Source organism: Nicotiana sylvestris, chromosome 9, assembly GCF_000393655.2.
Source record: "Nicotiana sylvestris chromosome 9, ASM39365v2, whole genome shotgun sequence".
Taxonomy (NCBI): Eukaryota; Viridiplantae; Streptophyta; class Magnoliopsida; order Solanales; family Solanaceae; genus Nicotiana; species Nicotiana sylvestris.
The window spans coordinates 36,360,271-36,381,067 of NC_091065.1; the positions used below are offsets into that span (position 1 = coordinate 36,360,271).

At 40.0% G+C, this 20,797-nt stretch overlaps 1 protein-coding gene across 2 annotated transcripts; it reads left to right on the forward strand.

The window, feature by feature from the left end:
• The first annotated feature begins 3,708 nt into the window (after positions 1–3,708).
• On the forward strand, positions 3,709–8,963 carry LOC104238725 (5-methyltetrahydropteroyltriglutamate--homocysteine methyltransferase). Of its 2 annotated transcripts, none has more exons than XM_009793184.2 (12): positions 3,709–3,803; positions 5,125–5,479; positions 5,571–5,658; positions 6,012–6,139; positions 6,218–6,609; positions 6,699–6,862; positions 7,045–7,125; positions 7,218–7,384; positions 7,463–7,568; positions 7,697–7,947; positions 8,053–8,254; positions 8,344–8,963. In XM_009793184.2, the coding sequence occupies exons 2-12, from the start codon at positions 5,130–5,132 to the stop codon at positions 8,710–8,712; spliced, it is 2,298 nt and encodes a 765-aa protein (XP_009791486.1). In that variant the 5' UTR covers positions 3,709–3,803; positions 5,125–5,129; the 3' UTR covers positions 8,713–8,963. The 2 variants fall into 2 exon arrangements, with proteins under 2 accessions (XP_009791486.1, XP_009791487.1); XM_009793185.2 differs by lacking the exon at positions 3,709–3,803 and adding an exon at positions 3,950–3,973.
• Positions 8,964–20,797: the final 11,834 nt, after the last annotated feature.

Consider the following 20,797-nt stretch of genomic DNA (forward strand, 5'->3'; position numbering starts at 1 on the left):
TAACGAAATACAACACTTAATTCCGAACATTTCTTGAGTTGAATTTAGCTAAACTTATGTGGACTAGTCTTAACTAAAAAAAACTAAGTGAAACAGAAACAGTATTGTATGAGATCGAAGTGTACATGCCCATACTAACCAACAACCAACGAGCTAAAACACAAAAGGGTAAACTCAGTCGAATATTAGTACATACTTTCGAACCATTGAATAAAACTGATCAGTTTTCACAGGCCTGTTAATGTACTATGAGTATTACAAAAAATACTTGAACTTCTTCAACCTTTTTCATTTCATGCTTTCAAACTGATTCAATTACATCCGTATGGAATTTGAAATGTGTACCTGGAAATGCTGAAAATGCAAAGGAGGAGAAGAAGAAGATGTGGAAATCAGCAGCAAAAGAAAACAGGACTAGCAATAGCAGCAGGACAAGGCAGTATAGCAACAGCACCAAGAAACAGAAGAGTAGCAACCAACTCACAAAACAATTGGAGTGAGATCAACCCCAACTAAACCAAACTTTCGAGTAGAACAAGCAACAAACAAGCAGACTCAGTTGTGAGAAATCAGTGTTTGCACAGAACAGGTCCAGATTTAGTGAAGTCAGAAACAAAAGGAAAGGAAGCAACTTCTGGTTTTGTCCGTCTGAGTTATCAGACAAAAACTCTTTTCTAGTTTTCTGTTTCCAAAAAATTGAACTCTCAGATGTTCCCTTTTAGTATCTCTCTCTATTTTCTGTATGCTTTTCTGTGTATCACTATCAACTCTCTCTTTCAAAACTCCTCACGGTGTCTGTATTTTCTTTCCCTCTTTTTTTCAATTCTGATTCTCCCTCCCTTTTTCTTCTATTTCTATCTCCTAATTCTGTCCCTCTCTATATCCCTCTCTCTTTTTTTGTTCCCCTTTCAGAACTTCTATTCCCCCCCTTTTATAAGCCTCAAAACTCAAACCTTTATCAGCCTGTTTGGATTAATCAAATACCCCCTCCCATGTGCTATCCTCTTTTCAGATTCCACTTAGCTATTTAAGTATAAACAAAACCCCCCCATGATATTCCCTGGCAGTCTTACCTTTTCATTTTATTATCTAAAAGCAAGTATGGGCAGTAGAATATATCTGACAGCATATACTGTCAGATTGTTTTAAAACTCAAAAGCTTCTTAATGCAGAAAAACAGGCTGTGCACAAGGCACATGAGGTGCACTAGTGCACATGCTGTGCACGAGTGCCCATGCCTTCCAATTCAGAATTTAAACATAAACAATCCTTTTTACATTGACTGATCCAAATCAACAGCTATAAGTAAACAAAACTGGTTCTGAATTGATTTCAACAAATGTTCAAACAGAAGCAAATCGATTTGCTATGCTCAGACAGTTGAAATTAATTGACGACACATGTCGACTCGACTATATTAGTATTAACATACACAATCGTAGCCAAAAATCAGACATTTAAACAGTATTGATACATGGTTCGTATTATACTGACTAAGCAGGAATACACTCGAGGAGTCAAACTAGTCAGTCCAAACTCGAAAATCAGCTACTTGCACAAACAAATACATAATGCCTTATCAGAATAGGAGGGGGGAATTTAGACAAACAAACAGAGGTTCAGGCGAAGTAGTTGAAGCACAGTTGATAGAGGTCAAAGACATAAACAGAAAACGAACAGACCCTTACAACAACCAAACAAACCAAAAACAACTAAGAAAAGAAAGAAGACTCACCTTTAAACCGCAAAAGATCGAAACCTTAACTCGGACTTGGTCAGGCCTTTCTTAAGGCTGAATGGACTTTAAACGAAGTGTTTCTCAGACGAGAAACACTTTGATTAAAGTCCATTAGACCTTAAACTCTTCGGTTGAACCAGTGACGGGGGAACACCAAATTTCCAAAACTCAGATCTGGGATTCATGCCTCCCTGATCAGATTCGGACCAAACCAAGTATGGTTTGGTCACGAGGGGGGTCTGGGGAGTGTCTGGTATGAAACTGGGTTTAAACTGAGTAGATCGAGTTTTGACTCGAATCTTCAAATGAAGATTCGAGGACCTGGGGGTGATTCGAACTAAACGGTTAACAGGTCTATGTTCAGGGTGGTGAGGGGGTTCTATGGTGTTCATGGCGAGGTCATCGGCGTTCATGCCGCCGGGATTAATGGCGAGGGATAAGGGGGCGGCTAGGGTTTTGTGGGGAAGGAGGTGAAGACGGAAGCTGGGGTATTGGATAGGGGGGCAGGGTGCGGTATGAGGCTTATATATGGAATGGGGGATTGATTACAACCGTCGGATGCGACGAGATGGACGGCTTGGATCTGAAGGCTTAAACGAAACGTCGTCGTTTGGCTCGGTAGGGGTCAGAATTGGTTCGGGTAACGGGTCGGGTAGTGGAATTACGGGTGAAAGATCTGGACCGTTGGATCGGCTTGATTTAAACGGTTGTGATGGGTTGGCATCGAAACGACGTAGCTTTGGTGTTAAACTACGTCGTTTCATGGCCTGGGGGTGGGCTGTTTGGACTGGTGGCTTGGGCTGTCCGTTTGGGCTGAGTTCGTTGGGCCAATTTTAACAAATTGGCCCAAGTCCGGAAGGGGTCTTTCCTTTCCCTTTTTTTCTTTATTTTTATTTTTTATTTCTTTTTCTTATTTATTTTAAAACAAAACTAAGCCAAAAATCAAATTAAAATTAAATACACACTCAAATACAATTATTTGCACACATACTAAAATATTTCAAAACAGGTAAGGTCAAACCAAATAAAATCACGGACGAAAATGCCTAATCACGATTTTCTATTTAACGACCGGAATACGGTTTGAATTATGCAGGACACATATTTTTTGAATTTTATTTTAATAAAGTAAATAAATAAAAATGGGCCAAAGTCATAAATAAATCAAAGGTGCCGCACAGAAATCCGAAATTGTACAGCGGGGCCAATTATATATTTTTTATTTCTTTTTGGAGCGATTGTCGTGTGAAGCAAAAATCACGTGCTCACACTATGTATGTTGTAGTTTTGGTCGAATGATCATGTGTTACAAAGTGGTTCGCTCGGGCCGCTCGGCACCGGGTGCCAACCACGCCTCCCCAAGTTTGGGGCGTGACATGGACCAAATAGCATGTTTGGCCATGTTTATTTTTAGCCAAAAGTACTTTTTTGGTCAAAAGTATTTTTTTCGATGTTAAAGTGTTTGACCAAACTTTTAGAAGGAACAAAAATATTTTTGGGTAGAAGTAGAAAAAAATAGATTCTTTTCAAAAATTCTTTTGAGAAAAATACCCTTAATAGCACTTTTTAAAAATTTGATCAAACTCTAATTGGTACTCAAAAGTATTTTTCAAATTAATTAGTCAAACACAAGTTGCTTCCCACAAAAGTATTTTTTTTTTAAAAACATTTTTTAAAATAAGTTAATATTAAAAGTTAGGCTTATAATTACTATTTAACAACCAATCATAATAATTGCTGAAAAAGTTTCTTAAATGAAGGGGTGTCTCAACTGAATTTGTACAACTGTTGAGAGTGGTAGGTAAAAGTCACCACTTTCAACAGAATCACTTCTCCGCCTACCTCTCGTTTCCCACGCGCTAGCTCATAGCGCGTTAGCCAATCGGATATTATTTTAACTTTTTACATTTTCAAGATCCATCCAACTCCAACCACCCCACTCTTTCTATATATACTGCAGCGATTCCTCGCTTCAAACTCGTGTCTCGTTCCCCTTCTTCTTAATCTTAAGGATCAAGAACCAATAGTGGTGTAAGTCATATACCGGTTCTTTCTCTTCCTAAAGGTACGCTCTGTCATTCGTCCCTTTCTTTGTCTCTTCTCTACCACCCATTTCTTGTTCCAAATTCTTCAACTTCTGTTTTTTAGTTGTGTTTTCTCCGTTTGTGTGTTCTTTCTCAAGATTGTTTGATTTAGCAAACACCAAATTGGTCTTTGTTTGCTTTAGATCTATTGGTATGTACGTTAACCATTTCATAATTCTATTTTGGCTCATTCAGGGTCCATTTTAGTTTCATCTTTTTAGTTCTTTTTCTTTTGATTTAGATTTAGATCTATTGTTATTGGAAGGTCAGTTTTTTTTAGTACCCCAAATTGGTTTCTTGATTTGATGTGAATCTATTGGTATAAATTCTGCTAGTTTGTGGTATTTGTATTTCTATGCATGAGAGTTGAGTTTTAGATCTGTGTGATATGGGGTGTAGATCTGGATACAGGTATTTGTTAATTCATTGGATCTGTCTTTGTGAAATTTTGTTCGAGTATGGCAGCATTGTTTATATTGGATGAAACTTAGATCTGACGTTGATAGATCTGATTGTATAATTGGGTTATTCAATATGTGGAGTACTATATGATTGAACACGAGATGCTTTCTGTATTGGGCTTCCCTTTTGCTGTCTTGTGTTTCTATCCCAGTTTAATGGTGGTAGCAGTATAATATATAGCAACAGTAAAAGAGGGGTCAAGGGATAAGCTTATTTATGACTTAGCATTGTGTACTTGTTTGGTGTTTGTACATTGTCTAAAATTTCATTCTCTGTTTAGTAGCAGTAGTAGTACAATACTATATGACAATTGTTACTTTTTCACTGGTCAAGAAAATTTATTACTGTGAAGGGACAAGCTCAGCTTCTAGTAATGTACTTTCTGTGGACACATAAATTACATATTTAATAAGAGCAACACGTGTAAGTGCTCCCAACCCCAATTCCAAAAAAATTTAAATAATTAATACTACTCCCCCGTGAACTCATTTGATGGGTATGGAGTTCAAGAAAAGAAAAAAGACGAACTTGTGTTTAAAACGAGTCACATATATTTTGTGTGATTATAAATGATTACATAAACGTAAATTATTTCCAAATATGGAAAGAGGTCATTTTTTTGCACGGATTAAAAAGGAAATAGGTTCACATAAATTGAATGAACAGAGTAGTACTACTTAGCTGCATAGCTGCATATCATTTTTATGCTTTTTGTGTATGTCAATGTGATATTTCTACCAGTTTTAACAAAATGTGATATATCTACCAGATTTAACGAATGTGATCTGTTTAAATATCCTGATTGAGTACTTGTCTGATTGGCTGTATTTGGTGCATCAGCAAAAATGGCATCTCACATTGTTGGATATCCCCGTATGGGCCCAAAGAGAGAGCTGAAATTTGCTCTCGAGTCTTTCTGGGATGGGAAGAGCAGTGCTGAGGACTTGAAGAAGGTGGCTGCAGACCTAAGGTCTTCCATCTGGAAACAGATGGCTGATGCTGGCATCAAGTACATCCCCAGCAACACATTCTCTTACTATGATCAGGTGCTTGACACAACTGCAATGCTCGGTGCTGTCCCAGCTAGGTACAATTGGGCTGGTGGTGAGATAGCATTTGACACTTACTTCTCCATGGCCAGAGGAAATGCCTCTGTCCCTGCTATGGAGATGACCAAGTGGTTTGACACCAACTAGTAAGTGACATATCAATCTTTCCCGTTTCATATGTTAGAATTATCTTGATTTCCACATACTTATAGATGATTTGTTTGCTTTTTGATCCAGCCATTTCATTGTCCCTGAGTTGGGACCTGATGTTAACTTTTCTTATGCTTCTCACAAGGCAGTAGATGAGTACAAAGAGGCCAAGGGGGTAAGTGACTTCATTTTCTTATTTTCAATTTATGAGACATATTTTGTTCTCTCTCCTTTTAGAGGAGAAGTCTCTTAAATTTGAGGTGGTATGTCTGCATGGGGGTTTTACCTTTTGTGCCAATTATGTATGATGATCAGAAACTTGTGATACATATTAGGTGGTGAGGAGGCAGTACATTTTCTTTTTTCCATTTTTCTTACGAACAGGGGTCACCACTGATGTTAATCTTTATGATCCTTATACCAATTACAGAATGCAAAATCTTTTGTTCATATGTAACTTTTCTTTATTTATTCACGAAATTAAGAGATTAAATTGGTGACTAAGTGATCTTGACATTTTTACTGCAGCTTGGTGTAGACACTGTTCCAGTCCTTATTGGTCCAGTCTCATACTTGTTGCTATCCAAACCTGCTAAGGGTGTTGAGAAATCCTTCCCTCTTTTGTCACTTCTTGACAAAATCCTTCCAATCTACAAGTACGAAAGTTTTTTCTCTTTCCTTTCTCGCACCCTAGTTCCAATTCATTCCATTTTAACATGAATTTATTGATGCAGGGAAGTTATTGCAGAATTGAAGGCTGCTGGTGCTTCTTGGATTCAGTTTGATGAACCTACACTTGTGTTGGATCTCCAAGCTCACCAATTGGAAGCCTTCACTAAGGCCTATGCCGAGTTGGAATCATCTCTGTCTGGTCTTAACGTTCTCACTGAAACCTACTTCGCTGACGTCCCTGCTGAAGCATTCAAAACCCTCACTGCTTTGAAGGGAGTTACTGCCTTTGGTTTTGACTTGGTTCGTGGAACTCAGACCCTTGATTTGATCAAAGGTGGCTTCCCTTCAGGCAAGTACTTGTTTGCTGGAGTGGTTGACGGAAGGAACATCTGGGCAAATGATCTTGCCGCATCTCTTAACCTCCTGCAATCTCTTGAGGGTATTGTTGGAAAAGGTTTGTAACTCATGTCTGTGCACTCGATAGTTGATTTTGCATGTGATTTGGTTCAGATGATAACTCTTTCTGTATTCTTCTTTTTGCAGACAAACTTGTTGTCTCCACATCTTGCTCACTTCTCCATACTGCTGTTGATCTTGTCAATGAGACTAAGCTAGATGATGAAATCAAGTCATGGTTGGCATTTGCTGCCCAAAAAGTCGTTGAAGTTAACGCTTTGGCCAAGGCATTAGCTGGTCACAAGGATGAGGTATAGTTGATCTTAACTAAGTCATCTTTAAAAAAGTGGCTCCCAAAAATATATCTTTGTCCATTCTTATATAAAACATATTGAGAAAAGCGACTTCCAATAACTAAAGTTATTTTATTAACTCTTGTTATATGTGAAATGGTATCTCTTTCATGGTTAAATTTCTTGGATTTTACTTTCAGGCGTTCTTCTCTGCAAATGCTGCCGCTCAGGCTTCCAGGAAATCCTCTCCCAGAGTGACAAATGAAGCTGTCCAAAAGGCTGTAAGTGAAGAACTAAGAGATTGTTAACTCCTGATGACCTTGTTTTGAGGATCACGTTGTACTTACCAATTTATGCTCTTTTGATTTCTCAGGCTACTGCTCTTAAGGGTTCCGACCACCGCCGTGCTACAAATGTCAGTGCTAGACTTGATGCCCAACAAAAGAAACTTAACCTCCCAGTTCTCCCAACCACCACCATTGGGTCCTTCCCTCAGACGGTGGAGCTTAGGAGAGTTCGCCGTGAATACAAGGCCAAGAAGTGAGTATTATCACCTGTTATTTACTTGTCGTTGTCAGATTCCTGGAACCTGGCTTCTGATAATGTCTTATGCTCTAGGATCTCTGAGGAAGAGTATGTTAAGGCCATCAAGGAAGAAATCAAGAAGGTTGTTGTTCTCCAGGAAGAGCTCGACATCGATGTGTTGGTTCACGGAGAGCCCGAGGTAAGGCAAATTACCTTGATTTACTGGCAAAGCTAAGCTGTACTTTACTCCTTATTACTTTCATGCCTATTTTCCTGCCTTAATCTTTTTTATGGATTTTAGTAACTCTGGATGTTCAATGCTTACAGAGGAATGATATGGTTGAATACTTCGGGGAGCAGCTTTCTGGTTTTGCCTTCACTGCTAATGGATGGGTTCAATCTTATGGATCTCGATGTGTGAAGCCACCAATTATCTATGGTGATGTGAGCCGCCCCAACCCAATGACCGTATTCTGGTCCACAACAGCTCAGAGCATGACCAAGCGCCCAATGAAGGGAATGCTTACCGGACCAGTTACCATTCTCAACTGGTCTTTTGTCAGAAATGATCAGCCAAGGTAACCTTTTACCTCCTTATAAGTTGGGAACAGGGGAGAAGATTTCTTATAATAAATTCTTATAGTGTTACAAGTCAATGTTGATTTGTATATCTCCGTTTCCAGATTTGAAACTTGCTACCAGATTGCTTTGGCCATTAAGGATGAAGTGGAAGATTTGGAGAAGGCAGGCATCACTGTTATCCAAATTGATGAAGCGGCTTTGAGAGAGGGGTTGCCTCTAAGGAAGGCTGAGCACGCTTTTTACTTGAACTGGGCTGTCCACTCCTTCAGAATCACCAACGTAGGCATTCAAGACACCACCCAGGTCCTCAATCTGACATTGTTACTTCAACTTTGAACTTGTTTATTATTATCTCTGCTTCTTGTTCACGAGACGTTTTTTATGTCCTTCAGATCCACACACACATGTGCTACTCCAACTTCAATGACATTATCCACTCTATCATTGACATGGATGCTGATGTGATCACAATTGAGAACTCACGATCCGATGAGAAGCTTCTCTCAGTTTTCAGGGAGGGGGTGAAGTATGGTGCTGGAATTGGCCCCGGTGTCTATGACATCCACTCCCCTAGAATACCATCAACGGAGGAGATTGCTGACAGAGTTAACAAGATGCTTGCTGTTCTTGACACCAACATCTTGTGGGTCAACCCAGATTGTGGTCTCAAGACTCGCAAGTACGCTGAGGTAAAGCCAGCCCTCGAGAACATGGTTTCTGCTGCCAAGGCCATCCGCACCCAACTTGCCAGCACCAAGTGAGTCAGATGAAGGAGTCGCGACATATCAAGATTCCCTTTTTCATGAAGCAGAAAATTCTATGTTGATTTTTAATCATTGTGTTGGCAACAAAATATTGTTGTGTAGGTTAGCTCTGCCCGCTGGGCATTTTCTTCTTGTCTTTGAGCCATTTCCTTTTCGGAAGAAATTATATCCAATGTATTATGATGTTTATGGGTCGATTTTGTTACTATGCGTTATTTCATACATTTTGATAGTGACATTTTCATTCATATTGCAATCTCTCACCCACAATCCCCTCATATCAAGGTGGATTGCAATCTAACTTATGCAGTTGCTCCTTGATTCTCTACTACTCATATCAATCAAAAAACTTATTCCTAGTTTAGGGAATTGTGGTATCCGTACATGTATCAACCCCTAAAAATTAGTTTGCATTGGTTTCCTCACGGCCTTAACTATACCATGTCCTGCAAATCCTTAATTACTTAACGCACTTCTTAAGAATGAAGACTTTCAATTAATGTGGTTATAAAATCATATCAACCTTTAATATATAAATGTCATTCCTTTTTAAAATAGGCTAAAAGGAATGGTGTCACATACGATAGAACAAAGAGATTTTCTTAAAATTAGCTCTATTTCAGTAGACCAAAAATTTTAGAGTGCGGAAATTCGTTTTTTCTTTTGATTAATTAGAGTTTCTTTTGACAATAATGTTGTGCTAAAAAACAAGTTAGTTTGCTCAAAAATAAAAAATAAAAAATAAATCTACTTTTACAAAGATTAAATAAGTTTCGTTAACCCTGAAATTGGTAGAAGCTACAAATGTGATAATGAGTAAAGACCGTAAGAGACGAATTCTTATTAGCAGTCCCCCTTTCGACATGCATAATATTTGCATCAACAACAACAACAACATACCCATTATAACCTTACAGGTAAAGTCTGAAACGGATAGTGTGTACGTAGACCTTATCCCTATCTAGAGAGGTAAAGGGGTTATTTCCAATAGGCCTTCGGCTCAAAAAAGGTGGAAAGAAAGAAAAGGGAAGAAGAAGAAAGAAGGGGAAGAAAGAAAGAAGAGGGAGACAAAAGACGATAAGGAAAAAAAGGAGAAAAAGTAGCATCAAATAGTAACAAGGAGCAACAATTTTCAGTAAAAGGAGAGAAAAAGTAGCATCAAATAGTACAATCAAGGAGCAACAATTTTGAGTAGCAGTTTTCAAAAACAATGGACATGGTTGCTAAGCACCAGATATAATAACAAACTAGAAGGAATTATCTTTCAACCAACAACAAGAATATTACTAGTACTATTAGTAAACCTAGGAGAAACTCACAACTACCTGTCAATCCATCACCTTAATCTTCGACCTCCACACCTTCTTATCGCTAGTCATGTCCTTCGTTAGGTGAAGCACCGACATGTCCTGCTTAGTCACTTCTCCCCAATATTTCTTTGGCCTACCCCTGCCCTTCCTCAAGCTCGTCATGGTCAATTTCTCACACCTCCTGAGCGGGACATCTATGTCTATCCTCCTGACATGCCCAAACCATTATAGTCTCGATTCCCGCAACTTATCTTCTACTGGTGTCACTTCCACCTTGTTCCTAATAACTTCTTTCTAATCTTTGTCTTTCCTAACTTGAAAACCATCACATGCATAATATTTGCAAATACTGGAGAAAAGTATTTGAAAATTTCATGTATGTTTCACAAATTAGAAGGAATTTTCAGCTTCAGCTTGAAACTGAAATGGGTTTTCTGAATCAAAATATTTCAACTACAATAATAATGTTCACGTAAGGCCACTTAGAGAATTTTTCAATAGTACATACTAGGTTATAGATTTTTTATGTATTTATTTAATTATTTATTTTATATATTTACTAGAAAAATTAATACCTTTTCTATCTCAATTTATGTAAAACACTTTTTTTAATCTAGGTTGTTTACCATTAAAATGAGTAATAATTAAATCTGTACAAGATTAAAGATACGTGATTTAATTTAATATGAATGATCTATGAACAGAAAATAATTAAAGTACACAGAAGCAAAATGATCAAACCAAACGTGATGAACAATTAAGCCTGGCTTTCAGATGAACACTAAAGATTGACTTCGGTCCAGCCCTCGAGACGGGCTCGGTTGCAGCCAAATAATTAAGCAGCTGAAGAACACTATTAACATTAACTAGAGAACAAAAATAAACTTTTATTGCTTTGATATGTGTGCCAATAATGGTTTTAAAATAAAAAGGTTATTCCCTTTATATAGCAGGAGAGTTTCAATCCTAGTACAAGTCTAAATAAGGTAAAAATCTTCTCTTCCCAGTAAATGATGATTTGTAGTTGATATCGGGTAGGATTTACATCATTATATCATGTTGATAGAGGATATTACGGCTCTCCGCTTATCGTGCTTAACCATTTTTTCCCTTAATCTCGAACCTTCACTCTGCTTGGACCAGATGTTCAGTCGTATGCGGTCCTAGGTGCACCATTCGTCCTCCCCTAGTTCTGAGATGTGGAACCCCTCGATTTTACTTGAGGTCATACCAGATCATGCTTCCCTCTCGTTTCTTTACCAGGAAATCGGAGGTAACTTTATCCCCGATTTTACCCACACATAGATAGTCCCCGCACTTTTCGAAGATCAGATTTATCGAAATGACGAAAAGTGATTAATTGACCCCGGTTCCTTCCTCCGTACGTTACAATCGCGTCAACGAGATAGTGAAACATCCCATCAATCGAGTCGTTCTAACTTCGGACACATGTCAGTCGTCGATTGACCGTCCTCGAATGCGAAACGTCACACATTAATTACCTCCCTCCTATAAAAGCTTTGGTTCTTTTTTCACTTTTTTACTTTCCGATTTCAAACCTTCTTAAGTTACCCCCGAACTTTTTACTTGCTCATAATTCCTTCAAATCTTCATACATTGTTCTTCACGTCTTATATCTTCATCTCCCATCTTCATATTTTGTCTTTGAATCTAAGTTTTACCTTTATATCTTCATACTCTTCTTCAAACCTTTATATCCGCCTTCAAACATTCATATTCCCAAAATTCGATGGCGAAAACCTTGAGATTCGTGCCTCATAATACCGCCCCTTCAGCTGCCACCCCAGTCGCTGGCATTGAAGCGACTTCACCGGCAGCAGCCCCAGAACCTCCCCTTAAAGACTTTATTCCCGGAGGCCTGCTCCATAGACAATGATTTTAAAGTTGAGAAGGCCTCCAAACAAGGGGATTGTGGTGAAGAGGTGTGGAGGTATATCTGCTCTATAACCGAAGAAATGCTCTCAACGGTCCGAGAGGACTGCAAGTGGGAAGGTAAGGAAATAGTCATCCCCGATCCCAACGAGGACATTACAACTTACGTGGAGAGGTACTTAAGCATTTATACGTTCCCCTTCACGTTTGGCCCTACGGACCTAGTGGTCCTCGACTTTTGTAAAAGGTACTAGGTGTGCCTCGGGCAAATCTATCCATCTTTTTGGAGGATCGTGATCCTCCTATGTAACTTTGTTAATAACACGGAGGAGTCCCAGTTCACTATCGACCATTTACTCTACATCTATGTCCCCCGAATCTTTCGAGGGAAGTTGATCAAGCTTGCCCGACGGGCAAAGAAGGCTCGCTTCTCAAGCATTGATGAAGATAAGGATTGAGGCTGGCAGGAGAGATTCGTTTAAGTGAAGATCGAGGATCTCATTCCCTCTAATTTCATGTCGTTCCTTGAGAAGTGGAGCTCAAAACGTAAGTTTGTCTCCTCATGAGTTGTTAAAATAGTTCTTTGATTTTATTCTTGTTTCTCATTACCTAGTTTTCCCGTTGTGCAGCGATCGCCCGAGTCCCAATGCAATTCCCTATTTCAAGGAGTGGGTCGATAGGATCTGCAAGAAATTAATGTACTTCAAGCGTGAGTGGTGCAAACTCTCAAAAGGCAAGTGGGAGGCCCGTTCCCATGGTGAGTGTCATTCTTCCCTCGATTGAATTTCCTTTTTGTTTTATTGCCGTTTTGACTGGGTCACTTTTTTTCTTCTATAGATTTGCCCAAGACCACCAAGCTACATGTAGTGGATAAGGACGAGGCCTTTTCCCCATCTACAAAACCCTCCCCGTCGAGACAGCCTACCGCCGAGGCCGCTGTGAAGAAGGAGGAGAAGAAGAGAAGAAAGAAGGGGTCTTCTGGCTCTCTGGATGCGGACGCCGAGGCCAAGAAAAAGGGTTGTGATCAGGGTCCGAAAGAGCAACAAAAAGAGTACTCGGGTCAAGGTACTGGACCGTGATTCCCTTTACCAGCTCAGGGACTACCCTGAAGATGACAACTTGGAGTTTGTTGCTCACAAGCCGGAAATCCCTGCAGAGGAATGGGTGGCGCCGGAGGCAAGCGACCGTATGACCGAACCCTCTTCAGCTCGGGAGCCCAAGGAAAAGCCTGTGGCCATGGCCTCTTGAGAAACTGCTCCTGCTTCGAGAGAAGTCGCCGACATCATTGACATCCCGGAGTCGCCGTCTCATACGGAGTCTCTATTTGACGAGGCTCAGGCCATTAAAGAAAAGCCAACCAAGACATCCAGGCCGTAGATGAGGCCCGCAACCTGTTCTTTGAAGGCAAGGACAACGGTGCGCTAGAGGACTACTCTGGGTTTGGATACCTAGTGATCCAGAAAAAGGATGTGTTGTTGGAGTTATACGGGCTGAGCTCGAGCCCAAATCAGGTAAAGCAGTTCCCCACCCTGAGCATGGATCTCAACCGTAAAAGAACGATCATGTTTACAATCCTGGTGGATACGGGAGTGTTTTCTGGGCCGGTTGCACTGCCAGCTAACTTCGTTGCTTAGTGACCGAAGAGGACCAAACGAAGATGAACGAAATGGATGCACCAAGCCTTTTTCAACGAGGCACAATAGGCGTTGAACAGAGTATATTCCTTTTATCCCCTAAAGGGTTCATTTAACCTTAGCATATTTTTATGATTTCATCATTTATGTTTCTCACGCCTTGGTGCTTCATCATGAGAGCTTTCATCGATCTCGGATGGAGGTGAGCCATCTCGAATTTGAGCTCAATGAGCAGGTCTCGCAGAAGGACATGTACAAAGCTATTAGTGAGCAAAGATATGAGGCCATCAAGGGTCTCCCCATCCTCCAAACCAAACTGGAAAAAAACTTAAAAGGAGGCATCGTCGGTAAAACAGCAGCACGGTGTTGTTGCCAAAAAGGTAAGGGTGTTTGAGATTAATAACGAGAGGCTAAGTGCAACTGCTAACACCATAACCTAGTAGGTCCAAGAGAAGATAGACCTGATCGACCAGCTCTGGTTCGAAATGAACGAAGTCCAAGCCTCGGCCAAGGCGTTGAGGAGCAAGATGGATCTTCTAACCTTAGAAAAGGAGGCCACCAAAGAGGATTTGGCATCTAACAAGGACCGGCTCTAGGTGATGAAGGATAAATCCTACAAATGATCTCGGTTGAATGATGAGCTCCGAGCACAATTGGAATCGACCGTCTCGGAACGGGACACCCTTGGCCGAGAGTACACTGCACTGAAGTATAAGCTAGAGATGTCTTCGAATGAGTCTTCAGAGGTCCAGGATATGTTGGCTCAATATAAGAATGATATGGAGGTGGCCAAGGCTTATATAATAACAAAGGCTGAGTATGTGAAGCGGTTATCCCCGAGGGAGACCCTCAAGGAGATTCATGCCCGGGTGTTCGATCTAACGGCCGAGATCGAAGAGGCGAAGAGGTCGAGGCTAAGGAGATATACGAGCTCGAAGGTTCGGGCAGCGAGTCGGGATCCGGCGAAGACTAGGCGGAAAATGCCTTAGTTGATTTTTTGTTTTCCTTAGTACACTTTTTTATTATTATTTTGGGGTTGCCTCATAGTGCCTCGGTAAATACTTTTGATATATGTAAAAAAATCCCTTCAGCTATATTGTGTCCTTTACTTTTCAGCGTTTGCTTACAACTTTTTATTTAAAATATGCCATTAATGCCTTAGTGTAATAATTTGACATAACTTAGAGTGTTCGTTCCCCTAGAGCCCGAATGAGGCCTGGTTTAGGTAACAACTCTGAGTTTCTTTGATTTCGGAATATCTAATAAAAATGAAGTCTTTAACATACTTGAATATTTTGACCGGACCCGACTATTCTTTGTCGATGGTGGCTTTTTTTATGGTCAATTATGAAGTATTCTTTTCATAGGTTTTAATCACGCGTAAGGACCTTACTTTCTATGTATGGACTCGGACGTCTCCGAGCCATTTTAAGTTGGTTGTAGCCTTTAATATTTGGGCCTTGCCTAATAAGCTTGGTGCTTTTGGGACTTGGTAGCCCAAATTGTCCGACCTTATTGTATGATAGTAGTCCCCGATTCGGGGAGGCCTGTGAGCTTTAGGTCTTTGAACCTACTGTTTGTTCTAAGTAACTTAACGATAATATCGCAGGTGCAAATATGAACTGACGAAATATAGAAGGCAAACTTCTTTTATTACTTTGAATGTAAGTACATAATCGAAGGTACAAAAGCTTTCTGCCATGGCAAGAATGAGCTACACGGGCACTGTTTGTTTGACTGCTTGGCCCTTACAATTGATTCTAATATTCAAGCCTTGGCTTTCAATATCAAATAAAAAATGCCTTCTATGTTTTTGAACTCAGGATCTTGACTTAGGGCGTGATGGCCCCCCTAGTATTCAAGACCGAGCTCGTGAGGGCTCAAATACTATTGATTCAATACAGGTGATCTGCAATCCCGGCCTCAGGTCGGTCTTCAAAACTAGTATAACATATTTTACTATTGCCCCGTTAAAAACCTTCGTAAAACCCACTTCGGGAAAAAACCGGTCCAAGGGAAAGAGAGTGCAACACGTGCTTTCAGACTAAATCCTCAAATTTGACCTCGACCGAATACCTACACGGGTTAGTTCAAAGAATAATAAACTACAAAGGAGATCATGTTCGTACCTTAGCAGTAGTATGATAAGTGTGGATTTGGACCACTTATTAGTCATTTTTACTTTTGTTTTAGACCGAAAGTGTTGATTTATGTTCCCAAAACTAATGAAAGTGTGCAAATTACAGGAATGTTGGAAATTTGGGCTCTAATGAAGAAATCCAACTCAAAAAGAAGTGTTCCGACTCACAAGGCAAGAAGGGGCATAGCAGACTAGAAGTGCGATCCGCAAAAGTATTTGTGCGGTCGCAAAAGCAAGTGCAGACCGCAGAATTCTCTCTGCGACTGCAAATCTGATAAAGAAGTCCAGAAGTAATTGAGGCTGAAGTGCGGACTACATATAAATTGTGTGGCGGCAGAACATGGTCCGCATTAATAAGAATTCAAAAAGTTCAGAGAGTGTGCAAAATGATCAAGACTGAAGCCTTGCCAGAAGTGTGAATCCCACATGAATTGTGCGGCCGCGGAAGCTGAATGGCAGCCGCCGATTGAAATGTGCGGCCGTAGAATCATTTCCCCTGCAAACTTAACCAATGTGCAGACCGTACATGGAATTGTGTGGCCGCAGAACCTCCCGAGGGGCATTTTTATCAGCAAATTTTGGGCCACTATAAATAGACGAGAATCACATTTTTAGGTCAAGTTTTGAAATTTATCAGTTGTAGCCGTTGTAGTAGGAAATTTGTGATTATTTGGGGATAAAAACATCATAGTTTATCATTTTAATTTAGTATTATGTCTTTAATTAGTATTTCTTCTTTGTTTTATTTATTTTCTACTATGAGTAGCTAAACATTTACTAGGGTTGTGACTCAACTCTAGTGTTAAACCCTTATAGGTATTTAATTTATTGCTTGTTTATGATTGAGTGTTTGTTATTTAGCCTTGTTCATGCTTTAATTTTAGAATTAATGGTTGCAAACATTGATTCATTCCTTTTTGACTTGGTCTTTACTTGAGAAAGAGGGACCTAGTCTACGAAAATTTGGCTAACAAGAAATTGGGCTAGTTAAGGATATAACTAGCCTAATTAAAGGGTTTGAACTAGAAATAGGAAAAACCCGACTTGAGCTCATATCAACTATTTATCTTTATACCTATTTGCATTTGAGAAAGCCAAATTGAGCAAAATCACTATATGACCGAGAGGTATTGAGTGGGTAACTTAGAATTGAGAGAAATAATACACCCCAATAAATAAAATAAGTGTTAATGTACTTAACCTATTAGGCGAACACCTAGGTGAAGGTTACATCCCTAGACTTTTACCTATTTGAAAACAACCAAAAACAATTAGGCAATTTCTAGTTTCATTTCTCTTATTGAGCATTGATTGTATAGTTGATAGTAATAGATTGCAAAACCAACGTGATTGGAAGTGTATTTAAGTTGTTTCATCTTCACGCATCAAGTGTACACTCTAACATCCATTGTTAAATCCTTGTGGAAATCGATCCCGACTTATAGTTGCGTACTATTATTCCAACGACCTCTTCCACTCATCGTTGAGTGAGGTTTGGGAGTGGACCAATTTTTAGCGTCGTTAACGGGGAGTTAAAATAGTGTTAGCTATATATTTGAGTGTGTTTTTGGAAAATCTTCTTTCCTTTATGTGTTACTAATTTGTTTAAGAAATTTTGGGTACAAACATGGCGAACAATAAGCTCGAAAATTTGCCTTTGGGGGAGTTGGACGGCGAGGAGGAACAAGTAGAAGAGGTACCTCAAGAGCCACAAGTCAATCGGGGAGGCTGGGTACCACATGACAATATTCCCGTTCCTCCCCCACCTCCACCAAGAGCGGCTCAACAACAGATATTACCCAACTAAGGTTATGCTAGTGCAATAGTCCCTCCCCGTATTAGGGCGGGCAACTTCCAAATCACCAATGTGATGCTCACTTTACTTGAGCAACGGGGTTTCTTTACCGATTCTCTAACTCAAAATACTTATAAACATTTGAAGGGATTTGTGGATACATGTTGGGATAGCAAGCAAACTAATGTTTCGGAGGATGCATTGAGGCTAAGCCTTTTTCCCTTCTCTTTACGGGTGAAGCTTCAGATTGGTTGGAACGATTGCCGAACCATTCAATTCACACTTGGGATGAGTTGGCGGGAAAGTTCATTGCTAAGTTTTACTCTCTCGGGCACATGGCTACACTTCGAGATGAGATCTTGGCATTCAAGCAAGAGCCGAATGAGCCACTACATGAAATATGGGAGCGATATACAACAATGGTTAAGGAATGTCCCAACAATGATATGAAGAAAAACATAATTCAACAAACCTATTATCGTGGGATTAACACAACCAACCAATATATAGTGAATCAACTAGTTGGTGGGAACTTTATGACTACACCTTATGTGGAGGCGTGGAAAATCTAAGATGAGATAGAGGAAACATCATCGGCTTGGCAGTCCCGGGCCAATGTTCTGAAAGGTGATCCGAATATGATCCACCTTCACAAAGGATTGCAAGACCATGGGCAAGCCATTGCCAAATTGACCACTACCATGACTCAACTAGCAAAGGCCCAAATAAATCAAGTGCAAGCCCCTAAGCAAGTTAATGCTATGGAGGGGGTGAATATTTTGGTGAACAAGAGGAGGACCAAGGTTCCACAATGGCAAACCTGAGTGGAGAACTATGTGAAAGATTGTGGTGGTTTTGAGCAAGATGATTCTTATAATGAGCAAGAGGAGGAAATGCAATATGTGAACAATTTTCAAGGGCAAAGAAACAACTTCCAAGGCCCAAACCAACAACAATGGAAACCGCAAAACAATCGTGACAATTGGAATTCTAACAATTAGGGTAATTGGCATAATAACAACAATCAAGGAAATTAGAGTGGAAACAACCAAAGAAATTGGGGAGGCAACAACCAAGGGGGTTGGAGTAACAATTAAGGCAACCGAGGGTCAAGTTTTCAAAGGCCTATCAACAACCGAGAAACCCACCTCCTTATCCTTCCCATGGTTCAAGTTCTTTAAACAATGAGATGGGCCATATTGAGAATATGTTAAAGAAAATGATGGAAAAGAATTCCAATTTGGATGCCCAAATTTCCTTACACAACACATCAATCCACAATCTAGAAGTTCAAATGGGGCAAATTTCTCAAGCTCTAAATTCTCATCCTAAGGGTGCACTACCTAGTGACACGGTACTGAACCCAAATGGTGGTAACAATACGGGGCATGCTATGGTGGTTATTACAAGAAGTTGAAGAGAAGGGAATGCACCCACCTTAAGTGGAAGGCGACTTGTTGATGATGACCAAGTAATGCAAGAAGAAGAGATCCCAAAAAATGTTGTTCAACCTAATGAGGAAGTTTAGATTGACATTGATAATAGTGTGGAAGAGACTCAATTGGAGGTGAACTCATGTAACACATTATTGACATACTGAAGCCAATAGTGCAAAAGGTAAAGGCACTATTGCCTAAGCCTCCATACCCTCAAAGACTTGCCAAGCAAAATACTGAGAATCAATTCAAGAAGTTCATTCTAATGATAAAGTCTTTTAATCAATGTGTCATTGGTCGAAGATTTGGATCAAATGACCGCTTATGCAAAGTTTATGAAAGATCTTGTGACAAAGAAGCGATCAATGAATTTTGAGACTATCAAAGTCACTCATCAAGTGAGTGCAATTGTTCATTCAATGGCTCCTAAGTTGGAGGATCCTGGTACTTTCACAGTTCCTTATACAATTGGAAGTGTCAAGTTTGCTAAAGCTCTTTGTGATCTTGGGGCAAGTATAAATTTGATGCCTTATTCGATTTTCAAGACTTTAGGGATTGTGAAGCCAAGACCCACCTCTATGAGATTTCAAATGGCTGATTGTACCATAAAACGGTTGTTGGGTGTCATTGAAGATGTTTTGGTCCGGGTTGATAAATTCATTCTTTCGAAGGAATTTGTCATTCTAGATTGTGAAGTTGATTATGAAGTGCCAATCATTCTTGGGAGAACTTTCCTTGCTATAGGTAAGGCTCTTTGTGATGTTGAAGCCGAAGAACTTACTTTCCTGGTTGGTGATGAAAAAGTGGTATTCCATATGTGTAAGTCCATGCGGCAACCAAATAGAAATGAGGTGTGTTCTTTTGTGGATTTTGTGACCGATATCATTGTTGATGATACAAGTGCTACTATTAATGTTGGTGATATGTTGGAGGCTGCCTTGCTCAACTTTGATGATGACGAGATGGATGGTTTTATGGAATATGTGAACTCCTTGCAAGGAATGGGTCGTACAACTATGCACCCCAAAAATTGTCTTTGGAACTTGAAAATATGACTCCTCCTTCTCCTACAAAGCCTTCTATTGAAGAGCCATCCACTTTGGAGTTGAATCCATTGCCTCCACATCTTTGGTATGAATTTCTTGGCCCATGTAATGCTTTACCAGTTATTCTCTCCTCTTGGTGTACTAGCGTGCAGGTAAATTTCACATTGGCAGTATTACAAAAGAGGAAGAAGGCTATTGGTTGGACCTTGGCGGATATTCGGGGTATAAGTCCCGGCTTTTGCATGCATAAGATCAAGTTGGAGGATGGTGCCAAACCATCTATTAAAGATCAAAGAAGACTCAATGAGGCTATGCAAGAAGTTGTCAAGAAGGAGATTATCAAGTGGTTGGATGTCGGGGTTGTCTACCCCATCTCCAATAGTTCATGGACTTCTCCAGTTCAATGTGTCTCAAATAAGGGAGGGCATGAAGGTGGTCACAAATTACAAGAATGAATTGATTCCTACAAGAACGGTGACCGGTTGGAGGGTGTGTATGGATTATCGCAAGCTCAACAAAGTAACAAGAAAGGATCACTTTCCACTTCCTTTCTTAGAACAAATGCTCGATATATTGGTTGGTCGTGCTTTCTATTACTTTCTTGATGGGTACTCGGGCTACAACCAAATTCTCATTATTCCTGAAGATCAAGAAAAAACAACCTTTACATGCCCTTAAGGTCCTTTTGCTTTCAAGCAGATGCCTTTTGGTTTGTGCAATGCACCGACAACTTTTTAGTAGTGTATGATGGCTATTTTCATGGACATGGTGGAAGACTACCTTGAAGTTTGTGTGGATGACTTCTTGGTGGTTGGGGATTATTGTCCA

Bases quoted from the DNA above. Each gene is read 5' to 3' on its own strand.
- LOC104238725 (XM_009793184.2), top strand. From the start codon at position 5,130: ATGGCATCTCACATTGTTGGATATCCCCGTATGGGCCCAAAGAGAGAG. The intron at 5,659-6,011 runs GTAAGTGACTTC...TTTTTACTGCAG, and splicing joins AGTACAAAGAGGCCAAGGGG to CTTGGTGTAGACACTGTTCC. The intron at 6,610-6,698 runs GTTTGTAACTCA...TTCTTTTTGCAG, and splicing joins TGAGGGTATTGTTGGAAAAG to ACAAACTTGTTGTCTCCACA.